The following is a 21,448-nucleotide window of genomic DNA, read 5'->3' on the forward strand; positions in this document are numbered from 1 at the left end:
CTACAGAATAATAAAACACTAAAATATGGTTGTGAGAAAATTAATTTTAATTCATATTTCTGGCCTTTTGATCAGTACAAAAATTAATAGGCCTTCAAAAAGAGTAAAATCGTACATAGCTGGAACACCGAAATCAGAATGGTTAGCACCAAGATTCGAACCCAAGTTCTATGGCACAAGTGTCCAGTGTTGTATCACTTCACCACCGCCTTCTATCAAACAAGAAATTTTATTGTCACAAGCTATAATTCCAGAACAGAGGAAAACTGAAAAAATCTTTTTATCTAACCCTACATGAATGCACTGGAAATATGAATTCTCATTCATGGTGTAAAAGTCTGCTTTGAAACCACTTTCAGAAACTTGAGAGATCTAATCTGTTTATGGTTTGGTCGCACACACAACTTTTTTTTTCTTGTCATACTTTCATTTAAGGGCTATTTTTGAAATTTTTTTTAACTTGATACCTCACTTGTATTTTTTTGATGTGAGAAACATTTTCAACTGATAAAACACTAAATGTAATGGGTGTAAACAGTCTTGCACAAGATATAATAATTACAAACACTTGTGCAACTTAGTGAATTTCTGTTGAAAATATTCATGTAAAAACAACTCTTATAAGGAAGGTACCATGTTAAAATAAAATTTCAGAAATATCCCTTAAGTACTAGTAATGACCAGGAAAAAAAAAGAGGAATGGGACTGATCCTTAAAAGCTCCACCCTCATTCAATGTCATTCTTAATTGCATAAAGATATATGTTAAAGTAAAAACTTAAAACATTGTTCAAGTTTTATTGCATTAAACACCATAAAATTTTAACATTTGAGTCACACTTATTTTTTGTATAAAACATAAACTGGAAAAGGTAGTTCTTTACAAAAATCTATTTTATTTCGGAAAGTAATCATTTTTGTCTTCTCTATTGGGTTTTGAATTGTGTTCCAAAAAAAAAAAATGTAAAAGCAATTCCTTGCTTCATTGCAATTTATGCGGCACCTTTTAGCACCAAATAATAATTGCTGCCTTCTAGGTACTCTCTGTTTGTCGAAACTTCCCAAGCGTAAATTGATTTATTTGACTTGTGCTGGACCCAAATGTATTTTTCCTCAAAGATTTCCAGACATTGTCTGTGTTTCGTGGTGGGCAGGGTTTATTTCAGGCACGCGTGTCCACTGTTGGCACGCCAATCACAGCCATCCAAGGCGGAAGTAAACGTATCCTGAATGGCCCGGCTAAACAGGGCAATGACTTCTCTTGCGGACGGCCGCCAGTCACGAGGGAACAATCGCTGGCGCGGGAATGTCTTACTGCGGTTCAATGAGCGTTCATGATTTTTCAGCAAAAAAAAAAATGACACGGCCCTACCCGTGACGTTTCCTCACGGAGAAGGGCAGAGCCGTGTCGAGTGTGCGGCGCTCACCTGACAGCGGCGTGTGGACCTCAACCTTGACGTGGGCCGTCGCGGTGACCTTGGTGGTGACCGAGTGGCCCGGCGGCGGAGGCGTGGAGCTCTGGGACGACGATCTGTCGCCCGTCTGGGTCGTGGTCTGGAACACCGGTGGCTATCGTTACCACTGTGCCAACTGATACACCAGTTGGGACAAGATTATATCGCACTGTCAAAGTAATAGAGCCGTACCTCAAAAAAAATGTGATATTGAGTCAAGATCGCCAATGGAAACAACATCTGCCAATTTTACCAATGTAATAAGGCCATACCTGAATTTTGATAAATAACGGTCAAATCACGATGTTGCGATGCACGCAAGTCTGAAATTTAACCATGTTATTGCAATAATATAGCCTCTTTGTTAAAAGTTTCTACTTTTGACATGTGGCCGTATTACTTTGACAGTACAATATGGTGAATTGCGATGAAACAGAAAAGCATGTCAAAAAACACCGCATTAACACCGAAATGCAAGTTTATACACCATATAGCAACCGCAATGCACGTTATATCAGGGAATTAAGCAGCATTTAACCAAAATGTTAATTCAAATCTTAAAACAAGTAATCTTTTAATGTTTGAAATTCAAGGAATTTCATTTCTGGAAAGAAAAAAAAATATTGTAGCAAAGTGCGAGGCTCAGAAAATAAAATTATTTTATTTTTTTCATTGTTCTATATGTATCTGTTTTAGACAGATCTATTACAAATTATTTTATCGTAAAAAATGCAGCATATAAAAATTTACCACTATTTTGGTGGAGAAGGTATTAAAGTTAGATTATACACAAATAAAAACATAAACACTAAAATCTTGTTTTAAAAAAAAATTGGACCAAAAATAAAACCATACATGTTTGTCTCTACTGATAACTAACACCTTCTGCCCTTCCATGGTGTGGTAGCATTTGCACAATTGAACCTCCAGCTTGAAAATAGTTTTTCATCGTAATATATTTAAATTTTGTATGTTTGTGGAGGAAGAATACGATTGAATCTCACACACAGAGTTGATTTTTCATCTCTTTTAAGGACCATTTCTAAAGTTTTATCTGTGAAAATGGCTAAAACACATGTTTTCAGAATAATTTTTAAGGCATGAAACAGCCCCGGTACAGATTCTTGAAAGCACTTAAGCGACTTGCATTACACCTTGTGACTTTATTTCTCCGCCATGTAGTGTAATGGTCACCGCTCAACTCTCATAACTGCCCCATGCACGACAAGACAACTACACCCCCGTTTCACAGCCTTGCGCTTAGAAGCACCAGCAAGCGTTGCACTTTTATCATCCCGCCTCGCCAACACAGATAACGCCCTTGGCTGGGCGGGCGCCTTAAGATGATCTCTAACAAAAACCAATGTCTGGTGGGAAAAAAAAATTTTGCATTAAAAAATTATGTAACGTGATGGCTGTGCAGAAGAACAATAATAGGTATTAGCCTTGGCAAAAATTTAGTTGCATGGAACGGCGGCAATGATTTTCGTCAGTCATATTATGTACTTTTCAGCATTTCCACGTCATTAATTCTGATATATTGCAATGCTTACGAATTTTTCCACTATGTACTATACTAGCTCGCTGTAGGAAAGGTTTCGATGGAGATTAAAAAACTGACGAAAACTAGCTTCCACTGCGCAGCTTAGGTTCCCCCCCCCCCTCCCTTCTTTGCGATGGAGAGGGGAGTGACGGAAATTCTCTGTCGCAAAGAAGGGGGAGGGGGGGAACCTAAGCCGCGCGGTAGAAGCCGGTTTTCGTCAGTTTTTTAATCTCCATCGAAACCTTTCCCACAGCGAGCCAGTAGTTAAGTGTTGTTGTAATTTGCGTGACCGGCCTGCACCTGGGTGGCCGGGCCGTAGTTGGTGGTGGTCTCCACCACGAGCTCCGGCTGCACCACGATCTCGTGGGTGGAGTGGGTGGAGCGAGACGACTGCCAGGAGTTGCCCTCCTCCGTGATGGTGGTGAGCGAGGGTGCGGCGTGAAGACGCCCCCCTCCCCCCACGCCGCACGGGGCGCGCGGGGGTGGAGCCACCCGCCCCACCCGGCAGGAGCCCGTGCGGTGCCGCGCCGGGGAGGGGGGAGGCGAGGGCGTGGCGATGCGGTCCTCGTGGTCGCGCGGCTCCACCTGGGGACCCAGCGACTGTCACTCTCCGTTCCCGACTGAACATCACCGAGTGTGTCCGTGGGTTTACCCTCGAGGAGCGTTACGTTTCTACGATCCGCGCACAGCATGACAACGAAAAATTTGACGGGATGATAAAAAAAGGCTACACACAAATACAAAATCATATAAGTGCTTTTAAATCTCAAGAGACTTAAGTGAATGATATTGAGTACTGCTCCATGTAATTAAGGAGCGTTACGTTTTTACAATCCAAGCACAGCGTGCAACGAGAAATTTGACAGGATGAAAAAAAAGGCTACATACAAATACAAATCATATACGTGCTTTTAAATCTCAAGAGATTTAAGTGAATGATATTGAGTACTGCTCCATATAATTATGGAGCATTACGTTTTTACGATCCGCGCACAGCATGACAACGAAAAATTTGACAGGATGAAAAAAAAGGCTACATACAAATACAAATCATATACGTGCTTTTAAATCTCAAGAGATTTAAGTGAATGATATTGAGTACTGCTCCATATAATTATGGAGCATTACGTTTTTACGATCCGCGCACAGCATGACAACGAAAAATTTGACAGGATGAAAAAAAAGGCTACATACAAATACAAATCATATACGTGCTTTTAAATCTCAAGAGATTTAAGTGAATGATATTGAGTACTGCTCCATATAATTATGGAGCATTACGTTTTTACGATCCGCGCACAGCATGACAACGAAAAATTTGACAGGATGAAAAAAAAGGCTACATACAAATACAAATCATATACGTGCTTTTAAATCTCAAGAGATTTAAGTGAATGATATTGAGTACTGCTCCATATAATTATGGAGCATTACGTTTTTACGATCCGCGCACAGCATGACAACGAAAAATTTGACAGGATGAAAAAAAAGGCTACATACAAATACAAATCATATACGTGCTTTTAAATCTCAAGAGATTTAAGTGAATGATATTGAGTACTGCTCCATGTAATTAAGGAGCGTTACGTTTTTACGATCCAAGCACAGCGTGCAACGAAAAATTGACAAGTTAAAAAAAAAGGCTACATACAAAAACAAATTATATATGTGCTTCTAAATCTCAAGACTTAAAGTGAATGATATTGAGTACTGCTCCATATAATTAAGGAGCGTTACTTTTTATGATACGCGCACAGCATGACAACAAAAAATTGACAGGATGAAAAAAAAGGCTACATACAAATACAAATCATATACGTGCTTTTAAATCTCAAGACTTAAGTGAATGATATTGAGTACTGCTCCATATAATTAAGAAGCATTGCGTTTTTACGATCCGCACACAGCATGACAACGAAAAATTTGACAGGATGAAAAAAAAGGCTACATACAAATACAAATCATATACGTGCTTTTAAATCTCAAGAGATTTAAGTGAATGATATTGAGTACTGCTCCATGTAATTAAGGAGCGTTACGTTTTTACGATCCAAGCACAGTGTGCAACGAAAAATTGACAAGTTGAAAAAAAAGGCTACATACAAATACAAATCATATACGTGCTTTTAAATCTCAAGAGATTTAAGTGAATGATATTGAGTACTGCTCCATGTAATTAAGGAGCGTTACGTTTTTACGATCCAAGCACAGCGTGCAACGAAAAATTGACAGGATGAAAAAAAAGGCTACATACAAAAACAAATCATATACGTGCTTTTAAATCTCAAGAGATTTAAGTGAATGATATTGAGTACTGCTCCATATAATTAAGGAGCGTTACGTTTTTACGATCCAAGCACAGCGTGCAACGAGAAATTGACAGGATTAAAAAAAAGGCTACATACAAATACAAAATTATATACGTGCTTTTGAATCTCAAGACTTAAGTGAATGATATTGAGTACTGCTCCATATAATTAAGGAGCATTACGTTTTTACGATCCGCGCACAGCATGACAACGAAAAATTTGACAGGATGAAAAAAAAGGCTACATACAAATACAAATCATATACGTACTTTTAAATCTCAAGAGATTTAAGTGAATGATATTGAGTACTGCTCCATATAATTAAGGAGCGTTACTTTTTACGATCCAAGCACAGCATGACAACGAAAAATTGACAGGATGAAAAAAAAGGCTACATACAAATACAAATTATATATGTGCTTTTAAATCTCAAGACTTAAAGTGAATGATATGGAGTACTGCTCCATATAACTGAAAAAAAATTATTTATTCTAAATGGGAAAAATATAGTTGGAGTAAAAAAAAAAATACATTAATCACGGAAATTCATAAATTCCGAGCACGTAAACATGAGGTTCTACTGTATACATAAACTAAGTAGTGCCTATGGAAAAAAAAAACCTAATGTAATAACCTCCCTTTAAAAAAAATGTCTAACTCACTTCAGCACCAGGTCCAATTAGCGAAAGAATGACGGGAAAGAACACCAATCCGTTGACGAGTCCTATTAGAACTAGAACGAAGAGAACGTAGAAGAAGTACCTGAAAATAATTTTAAAAAAATTATTAACCACACAATATTTTTTTATTTAATATCCTAAAATTTTCATTTAATCACTATACACTTAAATTATACATCACAAGAATTGGGTATTTAATTTAATATAAACTAGACAAACTGTAATAAGTCAGATAATTTAGTATAAATTTTTGTAAGTCATTAAATATTGTTTTGTATTAGCAAGTGTAATGATTTATTATATTAAAAAATAATATTTCTAGTGATGGGACCAATCAAGTCCTGAAATCTTTAGTGTTTGAAAGATTTGATATTTGAGGAAAAAAACCTACAAAAAAATATTTAAAGAATCAAAAACACTAGCAACTGTGTAGTTGACAAGTACTACAATATTTATCTCTACAGAAACTACCAGAGAATTTTTTTTTTGTCCCTAACTGTAGTGCTCTCAAGATGTTTGTTAATTCTACATCAAATATTTGTGCCTTTTTTTTTATCCTGAACATGGAACATGGAAATTGCTCTTTTTATTTAAAAAAAAAACTTCATTTTAACTTATAATTGTTTTATTTTTGATTCTTTATGATCTATATTTTAATTAGAGGCACTCTTTAAAGAATCAAATTCGTGATTTGAATTCAAGAAGAAATAGATTCAACCCATAAATGAAAGTTAGTTAGGGTTTCTTTTTTATTTAAGTGAAGAATACTTGCTTTGCTTGAAAAGTGTTGTATCACGTCGGCAAACACAAGTAGTCCTTACCTAACTATGAAATCGAACTCCGAGAACGCCAGCATTAGGACACCGATCAGTAAGGCGAAGGCACTGTGAACCACCGGGGGGAACATTTTCTCCAATGACAGTTGGACCCTTCTGTTCCGACATCCGATGGCCGTCACGAAACCCTGAATAAAAAAGAAAACAATTTTTTTTTTTTTAACTCCACAAGATTTCATTCATACTTTTGAAGGTGAATGAAATTTAGGAAAGAGTAAAATAAGATAAATTAATGCTGCATGAGTTTCATTTTGAACCTCTGAAATGTGTACAATGCAAGAAAATCCGATAAAGTGAAAAATAGGGAAGCAACAGATGAAACTGGTGAGGGGGGTGTGGTCAGAAAGGCATAACATAATTCTTCACTTGTTCACTCTGTGTACAATAATTTTCACCACACTGTACCATAATTCTGGTATTTCATACCATTACTATTGCTTCTGAAAATGGCCACCTTATAATTTACCAAAACTAAGACAGTGAAGCTTAATGAATTAATGGTTTCAGCTAAACATGTCATCGACATCGACAGAATGTTAATGGCATCAAAAACTTTTAGGCACGGATCATTGTCAATAAGCTCACCCAGTTAAATTCCACATTTATGTGAAGCCAACTTGCACTGTTTCACATTTGCTTGTTTTATTGTGCTGAGATAATCCCAAACGTACTGGATGGAAAACATATCACTAGATTGTGAATACATTTTTTCATCAGAAAAATAATAAAACTAATAAATAAAATGTGATTTAAAAAGTTTTCTAGGACATAAAGCCATTACTGGTTACACTGTATGTTATTGGCTTTTTTTTGGCATGTTTGTGTATTCATCTTTTTTGTCCGTTATTGAGGTTTGTTATGACACACAGTGTAACCAGAAATGGCATATGTACAAAGAACAATTTAAATCAATTGTCTCCATTGCAGCAACCTAAAGCAAAATGAAGAAAAGGCCCAGGAATGAGATGTTGCAAGCAAAAAGCAGGAGTACGGGACTCAAATGAGATCATGGAAAAAGCAAGCATAAGATGGTTTGGCCATGTCCAGGGAATGGGGAAAAGAAATGGATTCAAAGTACACAGGAAGAAACCCCCGACCATAAGGAGGCGGGAAGAGCGGATAGTTAAAGGAGTGCAGGAGAGAGAAGAATGTAACAGAGCAAAAGAGGAGCAATGGTGGAGTGACAAGAGGAAGACGGAAGCATTTCACTTTGCTGACCCGGCCACAGGCTGGAAACAAGTCAGTGGTGATGATCAGGGCCGTCGAAAGAAACTAAAGGGCCTGGGGGGGGGGGGGGGGGGGAGGAAATAATTTTGTTGAGTTCCCTCCCCGTCACTTAATGTACAATTTTTCAAACTCCAAGTTAAAAAAAATCCTAAGACTGTAAACCTTTATAATGGGCATAACTGTAAATGTGCCTGTGCGTACTAAAAAAAACTTAAGGTTTCCAAAAGTCATGGGCCGATTCCCAATTTTCTCGAACCCGAATCTCAAATATTTAATCACAAAAATTACTTCAACAACTATACCCCTCGAGTTCGAACGTAAGGCTCAAGGGTCGAAAATGAAATTATATACAAGAAATAAAAAATGTTTGCTATGGCAGTGAGACAGCCAACCCTTCAATAGTTTGATTGGTAACAGGATAGGCGTAAAGAACAAAAAAAATTGGCCAATAAACTTCAGAAGTTAACAGTGTTTTAATTTTTTGATTAACTTTCTTCCCAGTAATATTTTTTCCCTGAATATTGAATCCTTTGAATACTAAGGATTTTATGGTTTTTTTGAGGATTTTACTGGCCCATCCCTAGTTTCCAATGAGTTCTATTAGCCAAAAAAAACCTCGTAATTTCGTCCTATTATTGGGGTCAGGGCCGGTGCGTCCATACAGGCAAACTAGGCAACCGCCCAGGGCGCCAAGTAGCCGGGGGCGGCGCAGCACGACACACAACAGCTGATATGACATGTTTAACAATTATTGAAACTAGATGAAATTGTAACATTTTGGAATGTTTATAGTTTATATTGATATAAGTAATTATTTGAAGTCCACGGTGACCTGTTTATGATTTGTAATAAGTAAAAAAAAAACACAAGCCAGCTTACATTTGAATTTGATTGTTGTCAAAATCTTAGGCTTACGTGATGTATTTTTGTATTTTGAGGCAAGGAAAAAATTTTTTGGGGTGTCCGGTGGTGGTGGGTGGTGGTGGGTGGGGGGGGGGGGGCATTAAGGTTCTTCGCCCAGGGCGCCAATTGACCTTGCACCGGCCCTGATTGGGTTTGAACTCATGCACGGAGGATAACTGTCGGCGGGCGTGACGATGAGTTGAGGACGGACGGGAAGGCGGGCGGGAGGGGCACTCACGAAGCAGAGGTGAGTTGAGGACGGCGCGCGGACGGACAGACGGGAGGCGGGCGAGGAGGGGCACTCACGAAGCAGAGGTGCGCGGTGAAGCGTGCGCCCACGCCGACGGCCAGGACCAGCAGCACGGCGGGCACGGCGCTCAGCCGCACGCCGGCCAGCCCCATGGCCCCCAGCAGCTGCAGGGCCACCGCGGCGGGCCCGCACGCTGCCAGCGCCGCGGTCCGGGCGCTCAGCGCCAGCGCCCAGGTCGCGCCGAAGCCTCCCGCCAGCGCGCAGGCGAGCGCCAGCCCCAGCGCCCGCCGCAGCCCCAGGTACTGCTCCCAGAACAGGAAGGGGATGCCCGACGGGTAGTTGGGCAGGCCGCGCTCCTCGAAGCGGCGGCACAGCTCCCGCACCTGCGCCAGCGCCTCCGTGACGCGCTCCGTGCCGTTCAGCCCGCGCAGGTACAGCGGGATTTGGGCGTACGTCAGCGGCCCCGACTTGGGGATCTGCAAAACCACCGCCAGAACCCCCGCTCGCGACTCTCCTCGACTACACCACGGACACCTCTCTAATGACCCTGATGTATAAGACTTGTTAATCACCAATTCAGTCATTCATACATTGTTAGAAACAATATTTTATGGTTATATTGTTAGCCCACTTTCGTTTATTTAATTTTTACTCCACCAAAATATAGGTAGAAATTATATGCTGTGTTTTTACGGTAAAAATTAATATTAATAAATTGATCTAAAACAGATACATTCCGAACAATAAAAATAGATTAGTGAGCATTTGCGATTTAGGATTGATTCAATAAAAGATGCACAGTAGAAATATTACATTAATTTTTCTGATACATGCACTTTGGTACCAATTTTTTTTTCCGGAAATAAATGCATTCCTTGAATTTCAAACATTATAAGATTTTTTTTTTTTTTTTTTGCGATTTGAATCGAGTTTTGATTAAATGCCACTTAAATCCATGCTAAATGGTGTATTAATTTGCATTTTGGTGTAATGCAGTGTTTTAACATACATATTTCGGTTTTATCGCGATCCACCTATTCATTGCGCATCCTCTCGCAGGGAACTCGGGGAAACCCACCGACCGCAGAGAGGAGACTGACCTTGAGCTCGTAGTCGGACGCCGCGTGGTGCCACTCCTTGGGCTCCGGCCGCAGGCTGGCCTGCGACGCCCCGTACGCCAGCGCGTCGTTGTGGGCCCACGCGCTCAGGTAGTTGTAGAACGCCTTGGGGTTGATGATGCCGTCGGCGTCGACGAGCCGCGCGCTGGCCACCAGGGACTTGTCGACGGGGTTGTCGACGTGGCCCGTCTGCACCAGCAGCTTGTAGGCCAGGATGCCCTCGTCGCTGGCGTTGGCGAACCACCGCTCCTGCGTGATGCTGCCGCGCCGCCAGTCGCGGTCGAACGCCCTCTGCAGGTCTGCGGCAAGCGCCCACGAACCCCCCGCTGTAGCCGCGCTAGGCATTCCCCCCCACAAGCAACATGACTCTTGTTCCGTACTCCTGGGAATAAGCATGGGGTTTCCCACTCACTGTGCCCTGCAACCTCTGTACGTGTGCGTTATTTTGGGTTTGTGCGCCGTGAGTGAGTGTGGGGGTGACAGTGAGTGTGTGTGAGTGTGGGGGTGAGAGTGAGTGAGGGGGTGACAGTGAGTTGAGTGGGTGACAGTGAGTTGAGTGTGGAGAGTGAGTGTGTGTGTAGTGTGGGGGTGAGAGTGAGTGAGTGTGGGGGTGAGAATGAGTGAGTGTGGGGGTGAGAGTGAGTGAGTGTGGGGGTGACAGTGAGTGAGTGTGTGAGTGAGTGTGTAGAGAGTGAGAGTGTGTATGCGAGATATATATATATATATATTTGGTGATGGGCCAAATCCCTATTATTTTTTTTAATCTGAATTTCAAATTCATATTCCAAAGACTTAGCTCATATATATAACCCTTAAATCAAAATCTAGATTTCAAGGGCCAAAAATTAAAAAAAATGGCCTAAAAAATAAAAATTTTACTATGTTGTTGATACATTCAACCCCTTTAAATTTTGTTTTATAAACTTCAGTTTCCAGAATCAATATATAGTGTAATTTTATTTATATAGTTACATTTTAAAATTACAGTATCTTGCGGAATGGTAACAGGAGAGCTATGAAGAGAAAAATTGACATAGTAAACTTAAGAGGTTATCAGTGTTGAATTTTTTTCATTTACTTTATTTCCTCTAATACTTTTCTTCAAATCTTTTTCCTTAAATATCAAATCCTTTTAATATTAAGGATTTGATAGTATTTGAGGGTCTGATTTTTTCATCCCTAATAATAATATAAATAGAAACTAGTACAATGTAAAAATTAATAAAATATTACTTTCAGGTGCAGAAAGGAAGCAAAGGCACAAAGCTGTGGTGCACTAGCTCCAGTTAATATTCACTATAAAAATTAAAAATACCAAAATGGCAGAAAGATATAAGTATGTTATGTGCTGCCGATTTCATCAAAATATGTTTAGAATGCCGTGACCCAAAAAAGGTTGGGAATCACTGGCTTAACGTCCCGTCGCAGCAAGAAGGGTACACTCAAAATCACAGTTCAAGGAAACTTGGGAAATAATGACCCACGGCCTATGGCGAGAAACCATCCCAGCATTCACACAAAGTGATATCGGGAAAACATTGAAAGCCAACATCGAGATGGTCAGTGAAGGATTCGAGCCTGGCTCCTCTAGAACAAGAGTCCGGGGTCGTACTTAAAGCCACAATGCTGTTTATCAACCATTTCAAAATAATTTAAGACCCAAAAACTGCGTACGCGATAAACCCCTCTGTTCGGCCCAAATACAACAACGCATTGTCTCGTGGATGGTGGCAGGTTTGGGCTGGCTGGACTTCTAATCCCTGGCACTGAAGGAGGGGTCGAATGCAGCGGGGACTATAGGGAGAGGGGCGGGGGCCAGCAGAAGTCTCCCGACTCTGGCCACGAACAAGGGAGGGGAGTGTGTTTGATGTGGTAAGAGACGGACACCATCGCGTGCAATCATGATGTGTGTGGATGTAAACTCCGTGTTTCATGAGTTGTGCATTAAATTTGTAAATTAATTCATTGCTTCCATTGTGCTGTCAAAACACCTCCACGCGCAACTGCGCGTTGGTAGAGACACAATCACTCAGCAAAATTCACTTTACTCCAGGCTGGATTCAGACTCGGTATTTTTAGTTAATGACTGTGCAGGGCCGGTGCAAGGTAATTTGGCGCCCTAGGCAAAAAACCTTAATGCCCCCACCCCGCCCGCCCGACACACCAAAAAAAAGTTTCCTTGCCTCAAAATACATCATGAAAGCCTAAGATTTTGTCAACATTCAAATGTAAGCAGGCTTGTTTTTTTTTTTTACTGTTTTACTTATTGCAAATCATAAACAGGTCACCGTGGACTTTCAATGATTACTTATATCAATATAAACATTCCAAACTGTTGCAAAAATCCATTTTCATCTAGTTTCAATAATCGTTAAACATTATATGAGCTGTTATGTGTCGTGCTGCGCCGCCCCCAGCTACTTGGCGCCCTGGGCGGTCGCATGGTTCGCCTGTGTGGACGCGCCGGCCCTGTGACTGTGCAGTGGATGGAGCCAGTTGCACTCACTCATGAGACTCGTGCACCAGTGCTACTCACTCATGAGCCAGTGCCAGTCGCGTGCACCAGTGCTACTCACTTAAAGAGCCAGTGCCAGTCACATGCACCAGTGCTACTCACTCGTGAGCCAGTCCCTGAACATGCTGAGCCAAAAGTCGGGCAGGCCGCCGTCGTCGTTCTTGACGACGCTCGGCACGCGCATGAAGCCCTCGTGATACTCGTGCAGCAGCCGCTGGTTGGTGGGGTACTCGAAGTCGCCCGTCGTGACGGCGCGCATGTCGTAGAAGCCGAAGTAGCGGCCCTGGGCGGCGAGGAAGGCGTGCTGGTCCGTGCCCTGGGGCACGACGTCCGTCAGCTCGAGGCCATCGCGCACCTTGGTGGCGCCCCAGGAGCTGGCCGCCAGCACCAGCGCCAGGGCGCCCGCGCACGCCGCCTTCACCCGCGGCCGCGCCAGCAGCGGCGCGTAGTGGCGCGCGGCGAGGCGCGACAGCGACCAGTCGCGCGGCTGGCACGGCGCCCGGCCGCCCTTCTCCGGGTCCCCCGTCAGCAGCTCCCGCGTCGACCCCACCCAGCACTCCTGCAACAGCAGCCGCCGCCGCCGCTACCGACACGCAGTCTCACACGCCGACTCGGCCGTGTCACTGTCCTGCCATTACTATTGGTAAATATATTTTACTAGCTGCCCGACCCGGCTTCGCACGGCTATACTAATGGAAAAATATTAAGCCACATCTCCCATTTACAGTAATGGTAAATAAAAAAAATTGAGTGAAAATTTATTACAATGCTGTATAATGTACCGGAGAAAAAATGAATAGCACCGATGGTTTCCCCGACTCGTGCACGCAACGTACAACGATCTACCCGTACTTCGCTACGACAGTCTACAGGCAGATCACTCTTGCGCCGCTCATTATACATGCCCCTCCTTGTGGGTACGCCACTGCCGCGCGATGCCCGTTGCCATGGAGACGCAGAAGGCATGAACAATGCAAAATCCTGTTGAGGACTGCACTAACAATGAAATAGTTGTTGCCATAGAGACGAATGAAGCATCAACAAAGAAACAGCCGTTGCCATGGTGATTTCCTACCAAAAACTGGAAATTTTGATATATTACGCCCATGAAACTCCCCTTGGGATCGGATTTCCGCAGAATCCGTTCTTAGTGAGCGTCTACATCACAAAATGAGTAACTATGCTAAATTTCAAGTCAATCGGGTGTATAGTTTTAGAGATCTCGTGATGAGTGAGTCAGTGAGTGGTATTTTATCCCCTTGGGGGTAGAATTAATCAAAATCCTTTCTTAGCGGATGCCTACATCATAACATCTACCTGCATGCCAAATTTCATCCCGATCCGTCCAGTGGTTTGGGCTGTGCGTTGATAGATCACTATGTCAGTCAGTCAGTCACCTTTGAGTTATATATATATGTATTTAGATTTTGAATTTAATCTGATACCTCTCTTGAATTGGTTTTTGGTTACCTCATTTTCTCACAGATATTTACAATATACGTAATTTTCGAGATCTGTAAAACGCCACCAAAGTAATCATGATTACGAACACTTGCACAAATTTTTACTGCTATTATAGTGGACCCTACTCGCCCTGAGATTCAGTTAATCTGGACGAGAATTAAAATTAAAAAAAAAAGAGAGAGAGATATAGACGTTAAAACCTACTTCTACACATAGGAAACAGTATTAAAACTAAAAAATAGCTGTAGGAAAATTTGTTAAATGCAACACCTTCACCACAGTTAATGAATGAATATTTTATATTTCGAAAGCTTCGCTCAGTCAAAAACAACCATAACTAACAAGATTATATAGTAAATTAGGAAAAAACCATAATAACACCAGAAAACATTTAAAAACACAGCATAACACCAAAATGGAAGATAATATATCACAAAGCACCGAAATGTGAGTTATGTCATGGAATTACGTAGCATTTATCCAAATCTTAACAAAGTAAACTTTTAATGTTTGAAATTCAAGGAATGTCACTTACGGACAATAAATTGTACTAAAGTACATGGTTCAGAAAAAAATAATTTAATTTGTTTTACTATGCATTTCTAATTGAATAACTATTAAAACCACAAATGCTACCTAATTTATTTTTATTGTTTTGAATGTATCTGTTTTAGTTTAATTTATATTCAAATTATTTAATCGTATAAAATGCAACCTGAATACTTTTTTTTCCATAATTTTGGCGGAGAATGTATTACAAAACAGCTTATACAAAAATAAAAAACAATAACACCTAATTCCACTGGTTTTTTAAAACCATTGGATTAAAAAATGAAACGATAAATGTTGTCTCTACAAATAACTTTGCCACATTTTTTTTTCAGTGTCACGCATAGGATATATGGTCAGGGGCATAACCAGGGGGGGGGGAAGGGGGGTGTATGTGTTTGGTTTTAGGGGTTCAAACCCCCCCCTCCCCCTTTAGCACAAAAAAGCTTTAATTAATTTCTTCTTATTCATCACTCAAACCAATTTCATATTAAAAAATTAATAAAAATTTTTACCATTACAATATTTAAAATTTAAGTACCTTAAAACTGCTAAAAATAGCACACTGTTTTACACCTTAAAATTCCAAATTTTCCCGGGGGGAGGAACCCCCGGATCCCCACGGCTTTAATACCGGTGATTGAGGGGATGGGGAGGGGGGGCGGTATTCTTCTTAACACCCCCCATACACAAATCCTGGCTACGCCACTGTATATGGTTCCTTTTAATGTTAAAGCCGTCCAGTTAGTAGAACATGGTTAGTAAGTACACGGGCGTGCGCGCGGCTGGAGGGAGACTAACCGGCGCTTGTGGGGACGCTGGCGCAGGCGGCGCCAGCACGGTGACCGTCTGCTGCCGGTCGGGCGGCAGCGCCCGCGCGATGGTCTGCAGCTTCCTGGGCGGGTCGGGCGCCACCTGGCCGCGGCGCTTGCGGGAGGAGGAGGGGCGGGAGGGGGCGGCGGGGGGGGGCCGGCGGCGGCGGGGGGAGGCAGGGCCAGCCGCCCCCGGGGGCGGCGGGCAGGCAGCAGCACGGCAGGTCGGCGCGGCCCGAGCGCCGGCGCCACAGGTCCAGGCTGACCAGCGCCGGGAACACCAGCAGGGTGGCGCCCAGGTTGAACACCATCAGCACCGCCGCCTGCAACCGCCGCACCGATCACTGCCGATCACTGCCGATCTCGTTATTGAGAATAGAGATGAGCCAGTACCGATAATGCACACCAGAACTGGCCGATATCTCTATCATCGGCAACACGTTGCGATTCACCTTAAAGTTTCGTATGTCAGAAACCGATCTCATTCTTGAGACTAGAGATGAGCCAGTACCGATAATGCATACCAGAACTGGCCGATATTTCTATTATCGGCAACACAGTGCAATTCACCTTTAAGTTTCCTATGTCAGAAACTGATCTCATTCTTGAGACTAGAGATGAGCCAGTACTGATAATGCATACCAGAACTGGCCGGTATTTCTATTATCAGTAACACGTGCAATTCACCTTAAAGTTTCGTATGTCAGAAACCGATCTCATTCTTGACACCAGAGATGAGCCAGTACCGATACCAGAACTGGCCGGTATTTCTATCATCGGTAACACGTGCGACTCGCCTTTAAAGTTTTGTACGTCAGAAACCGATTTTAAAAGGTATCAAATCCACATGTTGACTTGAGTACATGTTTAGGTACTTGCAGAACAGCATAACATCAGTTTCTGCTTTCGCAGTATTGGAACATAAATAATTGTGTCGCCGACATTGGAATCGGGAGCAGATTACCATTTATCATCTCAGCTCCACACAGAACGTAGCCCGCCACCCGCAGCTGAGCTGTTCGGGGCGTGTCTATTACGCTCAGTTTCAGTAAGGGGCGGATTTAAAGGGTTGGACCGCATATACTCTGCCAGGAGTGTATGCGTAATTTCATTTTCTGGGGGGAGGGAAATTTAAAATGTTATTTTTTAAAGGTTTAAAAAGTAGTAATTGCAGCTTTACTTGCACCTCGAAAATATGAAACACTTTGCGGTTATTTTTATGAACAAAATTTTTTTTTTTACCTGTAACGAAAACACTCGCAGCGCTGGGACGGGTATGATGGCTGCGGAGAAAAAAGCGCATATGTTGCTCAGTGATGAGAGGATGATGTTGACCCCGATTCGTTTCAGCACCACACCCGTCTGCTCCTGTGAGAATCAAGAAAACACATCCTCGTAAGAAATGAGGACAACCCAACAAAACCTATTGTTTGTTTGCCTGAATTTGTCTTTGTTATGTCATTAAGACTTGTTTTTTCACTGTCAGTACTGCTGTCCCATTGTTTAACCTATTTTATTATTAGGTTTTTTTTCCAAATTGTATTGTACGATTTTACCTATTTAATTTCTTCTCTAAAATTCCACGTGTTTTATTGCCCCCACCCCTTTTTGATGCGTAAAAATTGTTTACAAAATTTAATTTTTTTATAGCCTGATCTGAAATTAAAAAAAAAGCTCTTTAGTGGCACACATTCATAATCTCTCCCCAACCACATGTCACCGTACACTAATGCTCAATGAGAAGCCAAAACAAGAGATAATGACCAGGCAACTCACACACATGTGAATGCCAGGGAAAAAAATATTACAGGTCTTCATTATTCTTGATCAGACTACAGTGCTCTTGAAATGCCCTTGATGACGATGAGCCAGTTATCAACAAGAAGAAGAAATGGTTAGCCAATCATGTGCAGGGTGTCCACAAGGAAAAAAATATTTCGTACCAACTTAGGCAAGAAAAAAAGTACTAGATTTGAAGGAAAAAAAAGTACTTAAATTTATAATTTTTTTATGGTTTTCAACAATTTAGGAAGTTATTATGACATTGCAATGCTCGGAACTTAAATATCACGCCACACACACACACACATATACATTCCATAGTTTTTTTTAAAAAATAATCACGCTTGATAATAAAAACATATAGGAGTTACTGTAATATTATTATATTAAAGAAAAAAAAGTACTAGATCTGAGCGTAAATGTACTAGACCACTAAAAAAAAAACTTATAAAAGTACTAGATCTAGTACGAAAGTACTAAATGTGGACTCCCTGATCATGTGTATCCCACCAAGGATTGACCAACGAGCACAATACACATAAACTTGGATCGGGCATAAGACACAAACCAATTAAGAAAAAAATCAGAATAGGAAAGCCCACACACAAAGAAGGGTGGACTGTTGCCCTTTATTTTCCCAGTGCTGACTGCGCTAGGTAGTTTGATTTGGTGGAGCTGCAGGTATAGCCAAGTCTGTTAACACCGCCAAGAACCAGGTGAAAATTGTTAAGTCAAAAAGCTCAGCATAATGCTAAAACGCAGGCACTAGCACGCAATTAAAAAAAAAACGGGTCCGGACTCCTCTTGCAACCTTACCCAGTTACGGGTGGAGGGGGAAGGCAAGGAAAAACCCCAGAAGCAAAGGAGAAGAAGGGAAACAAGAAACAATAATAAATAACTCACCGAAATGTCCTCTTACCAACGTAGACCTAAAGATAGCAATAAAAAAAAAAAATTAAAAATTCTATACTTTGGAAATGTGTTTATGAGGAGAACAACTTGCCAAGAAAACCATGGCATAATGAATGTGCTATAATTAATTTAGATGCACGGGCGAGTTAGTGAAACGCTTGCGGCCGGGAAGCGAGAGTAGAGAGGGGAAGGGGGGCCACTCACGTCGGGACGGTGCTCCGCTATGCCCTCGTCGTCGGCGTAGGCCCGGGCCACCAGGAACAGGTTCTCCACGCCCAGCCCCAGCGCCAGGAAGGGCAGGATCTGCAGCGTGGCGGCGTTGAAGGCGATGCCCAGCAGCGCGCAGAATCCCAGGCCGGCGGCCGCCGACACGGCGACGAGGAGCACGCCTGCCGCGCCCACCCCCGCCTGCGAGCGCACGGGGTCCCGCCACCGCACCAGGGCCGCCGACACGTACGCCACCTGCCGCGCCGCCAACCGCGCACGGCGTTTCAACGTCCGACCACCCCAGGGATTCTCCCTCATTTACCCTCAGGTGTCCCGGCCTACCCGGGCGCACGTACAGTGCGCCGAGTTCGTGGAGAACCCACAACGTATATGAATATCCAGGGGCGTAGCCGCAGAGGGGTGGGGGTTTAGGGGTTCAATTTCCCCCCCCCCCCCCTTAGCACAAAATATTTTATTAATTTCTTATTCGTCACTCAAACAAATTTCATTTTGAAATTAATAAAAAATTTTACCATTACTAATATTTTAATTTAAGTACCGAAAACTGCTGAAATGGCACTATTTTACACCTTAAAACCAAATTTTCCCTGGGGAGGACCCCCCCCCCCCCCTGTTTTAATCCGGGGGGGGGGGGAGGCATGCTTCTTAACACCCCCCCCCCTCCCCCCCATACACAAATTCTGGCTACGCCACTGTGAACATCTATTCAGAAAAAGCATTTGTACCGCTTTTACGTAAAAAGAACCCAAGGGACAATTTAATGAGTTACCTACCTACACCAAGTGCATAAGAAACCTTTATGAGTTTGTTCATATTAACAGAACCAAGCTCCTTGTATCCTGTGCTGCCATCAGTGTCATGCATCGGTTGCTTGGTTCTTTTTATGTAAAAGTATTTCTTTAGGAAAAGGTTGTCAGAATAGTATCACTGTTCCCGTATTTTTTTTTTTTTTTTTGAGAGTGAAAATGGCTTAAAACAAGTGTTTTCAGGGTAATATTTAGGTCCATAACCCTTTGACTTTGTCTATTCCATATCCATTGTGAATGTAGCGAGTTTCTAGTGGTTTCATGATTTTATGTTGCAGTTGTTCGATCACTATTTGACTGCATAGAGTTTCCGTTAAATTTCAAGGTCTGTTTAGTTTCGTACTGTGGATTTTATATTTAATTGTGTGGGTTTTAAGTTATGGAATAGAAAACGACCATACAAATTTTTTGTATCAGTAATGCATGACTATTGCTGTTTACCTTGCAAATTAAAAATAATAAGCCAGTAGACCCCACATTAATGTTTTTGAGTTTAAACACCTGGCTGTAATATACACAATGAGTTGAAACTAGATTTTAAACATGGCTTTGTGAAAGTCGTACATGGTACAAGCTTTCAAATGACTTAGGATGGATCACAGTTTTTAGTCACAGGGAAACAGGAAATCTTTAAAATTTACTTCTATAATTTTTTTTTATTACCATATTTCCTTGATTGACCACAAATTAAAAAAAAAAACTTTTAAATAAACTGCATATTCCTCGGATGCCTCCTTGTGGGGAAAAAAAAACAGAATCTGTCCACAAATGACTGTAGATCAAAAAAGAGCATTCGCTTACGTGATGAACTAGGGAGCGAGGTTGAAAGGGTAGGACAAATATTCGCTCTACAGAAGATCCGTTTTGACTCCCCATTTTCAGTGTTTTCCCAAAATCATTCACAGGCAAACGCTAGGATGCAATGGTGGCCCAAGACTTGACGGGTGCCTGGGACATATTTTCAGAGCTTATATATTTTGGAGAAGGACCTTACCGGCAAGCCTGGGGAGTAGGGAATGGCCTAGAGAGATTCATCCCCCCCCCCCCCCCCCAAAAAAAAACCTCTGAAATTTTTTTTATAAGCCGATATGAAACTTAAATTTTGACGACAGTTTAGTTGTTTTATCTTCATAATTTTAATTTCACCGGTGCGTTGGTAACAAAAGAGGTGGCACGGGACCCTGCCCAGAAACCAGGATGGCTCATTGCAGATTCCTTTCCTCCGTTTCCTTGAACTGTTTTGCTGTCTCTTAGCAACATCACGGTCAACGATACTTTAAGACAAATAAAAAAATACCAAAACAAAATTTTTTTTAAATACCGACGTTATAAAGAGCTGCAACTCTCACCGATCTCACCACAGCACCGCTCCACTCGCCGAACACACCACAGCACCGCTCCACTCGCCGAACACACCACAGCACCGCTCCACTCGCCGAACACACCACAGCACCGCTCCACTCGCCGAACACACCACAGCACCGCTCCACTCGCCGAACACACCACAGCACCGCTCCACTCGCCGATCTCACCACAGCACCGCTCCACTCGCCGAACACACCACAGCACCGCTCCACTCGCCGAACACACCACAGCACCGCTCCACTCGCCGAACACACCACAGCACCGCTCCACTCGCTGAACACACCACAGCACCGCTCCACTCGCCGAACACACCACAGCACCGCTCCACTCGCCGAACACACCACAGCACCGCTCCACTCCCGAACACACCACAGCACCGCTCCACTAGCCGAACACACCACAGCACCGCTCCACTCGCCGAACACACCACAGCACCGCTCCACTCGCCGAACACACCACAGCACCGCTCCACTCGCCGCACACACCACAGCACCGCTCCACTCGCCGAACACACCACAGCACTTCTCCACTCACCGAACACACCACAGCACCGCTCCACTCGCCGAACACACCACAGCACCGCTCCACTCGCCGAACACACCACAGCACCGCTCCACTCGCCGAACACACCACAGCACTGCTCCACTCGCCGAACACACCACAGCACCGCTCCACTCGCCGAACACACCACAGCAC

The 21,448-nt window shown here is 42.7% G+C and overlaps 1 protein-coding gene across 1 annotated transcript in view; it reads right to left on the reverse strand.

Annotated features, from left to right (window-relative positions):
- Positions 1-21,448, reverse strand: part of LOC134540309 (protein patched) — a 118,692-nt gene that overhangs the window by 6,338 nt on the left and 90,906 nt on the right. Inside the window, exons 11-21 of the mRNA XM_063382969.1 lie at positions 18,558-18,815; positions 16,902-17,027; positions 15,818-15,982; positions 15,649-15,762; positions 12,937-13,393; positions 10,302-10,618; positions 9,258-9,677; positions 6,807-6,949; positions 5,968-6,067; positions 3,297-3,581; positions 1,427-1,553 (exon numbers count right to left, since the gene is read on the reverse strand). Coding sequence (XP_063239039.1) covers positions 1,427-1,553; positions 3,297-3,581; positions 5,968-6,067; positions 6,807-6,949; positions 9,258-9,677; positions 10,302-10,618; positions 12,937-13,393; positions 15,649-15,762; positions 15,818-15,982; positions 16,902-17,027; positions 18,558-18,815 — 2,512 coding nt within the window. The remainder of the gene's footprint in view (positions 1-1,426; positions 1,554-3,296; positions 3,582-5,967; positions 6,068-6,806; positions 6,950-9,257; positions 9,678-10,301; positions 10,619-12,936; positions 13,394-15,648; positions 15,763-15,817; positions 15,983-16,901; positions 17,028-18,557; positions 18,816-21,448) is intronic.

The sequence above is a fragment of the Bacillus rossius genome, chromosome 16 (genome assembly GCF_032445375.1).
Source record: "Bacillus rossius redtenbacheri isolate Brsri chromosome 16, Brsri_v3, whole genome shotgun sequence".
Lineage (NCBI taxonomy): Eukaryota > Metazoa > Arthropoda > Insecta > Phasmatodea > Bacillidae > Bacillus > Bacillus rossius.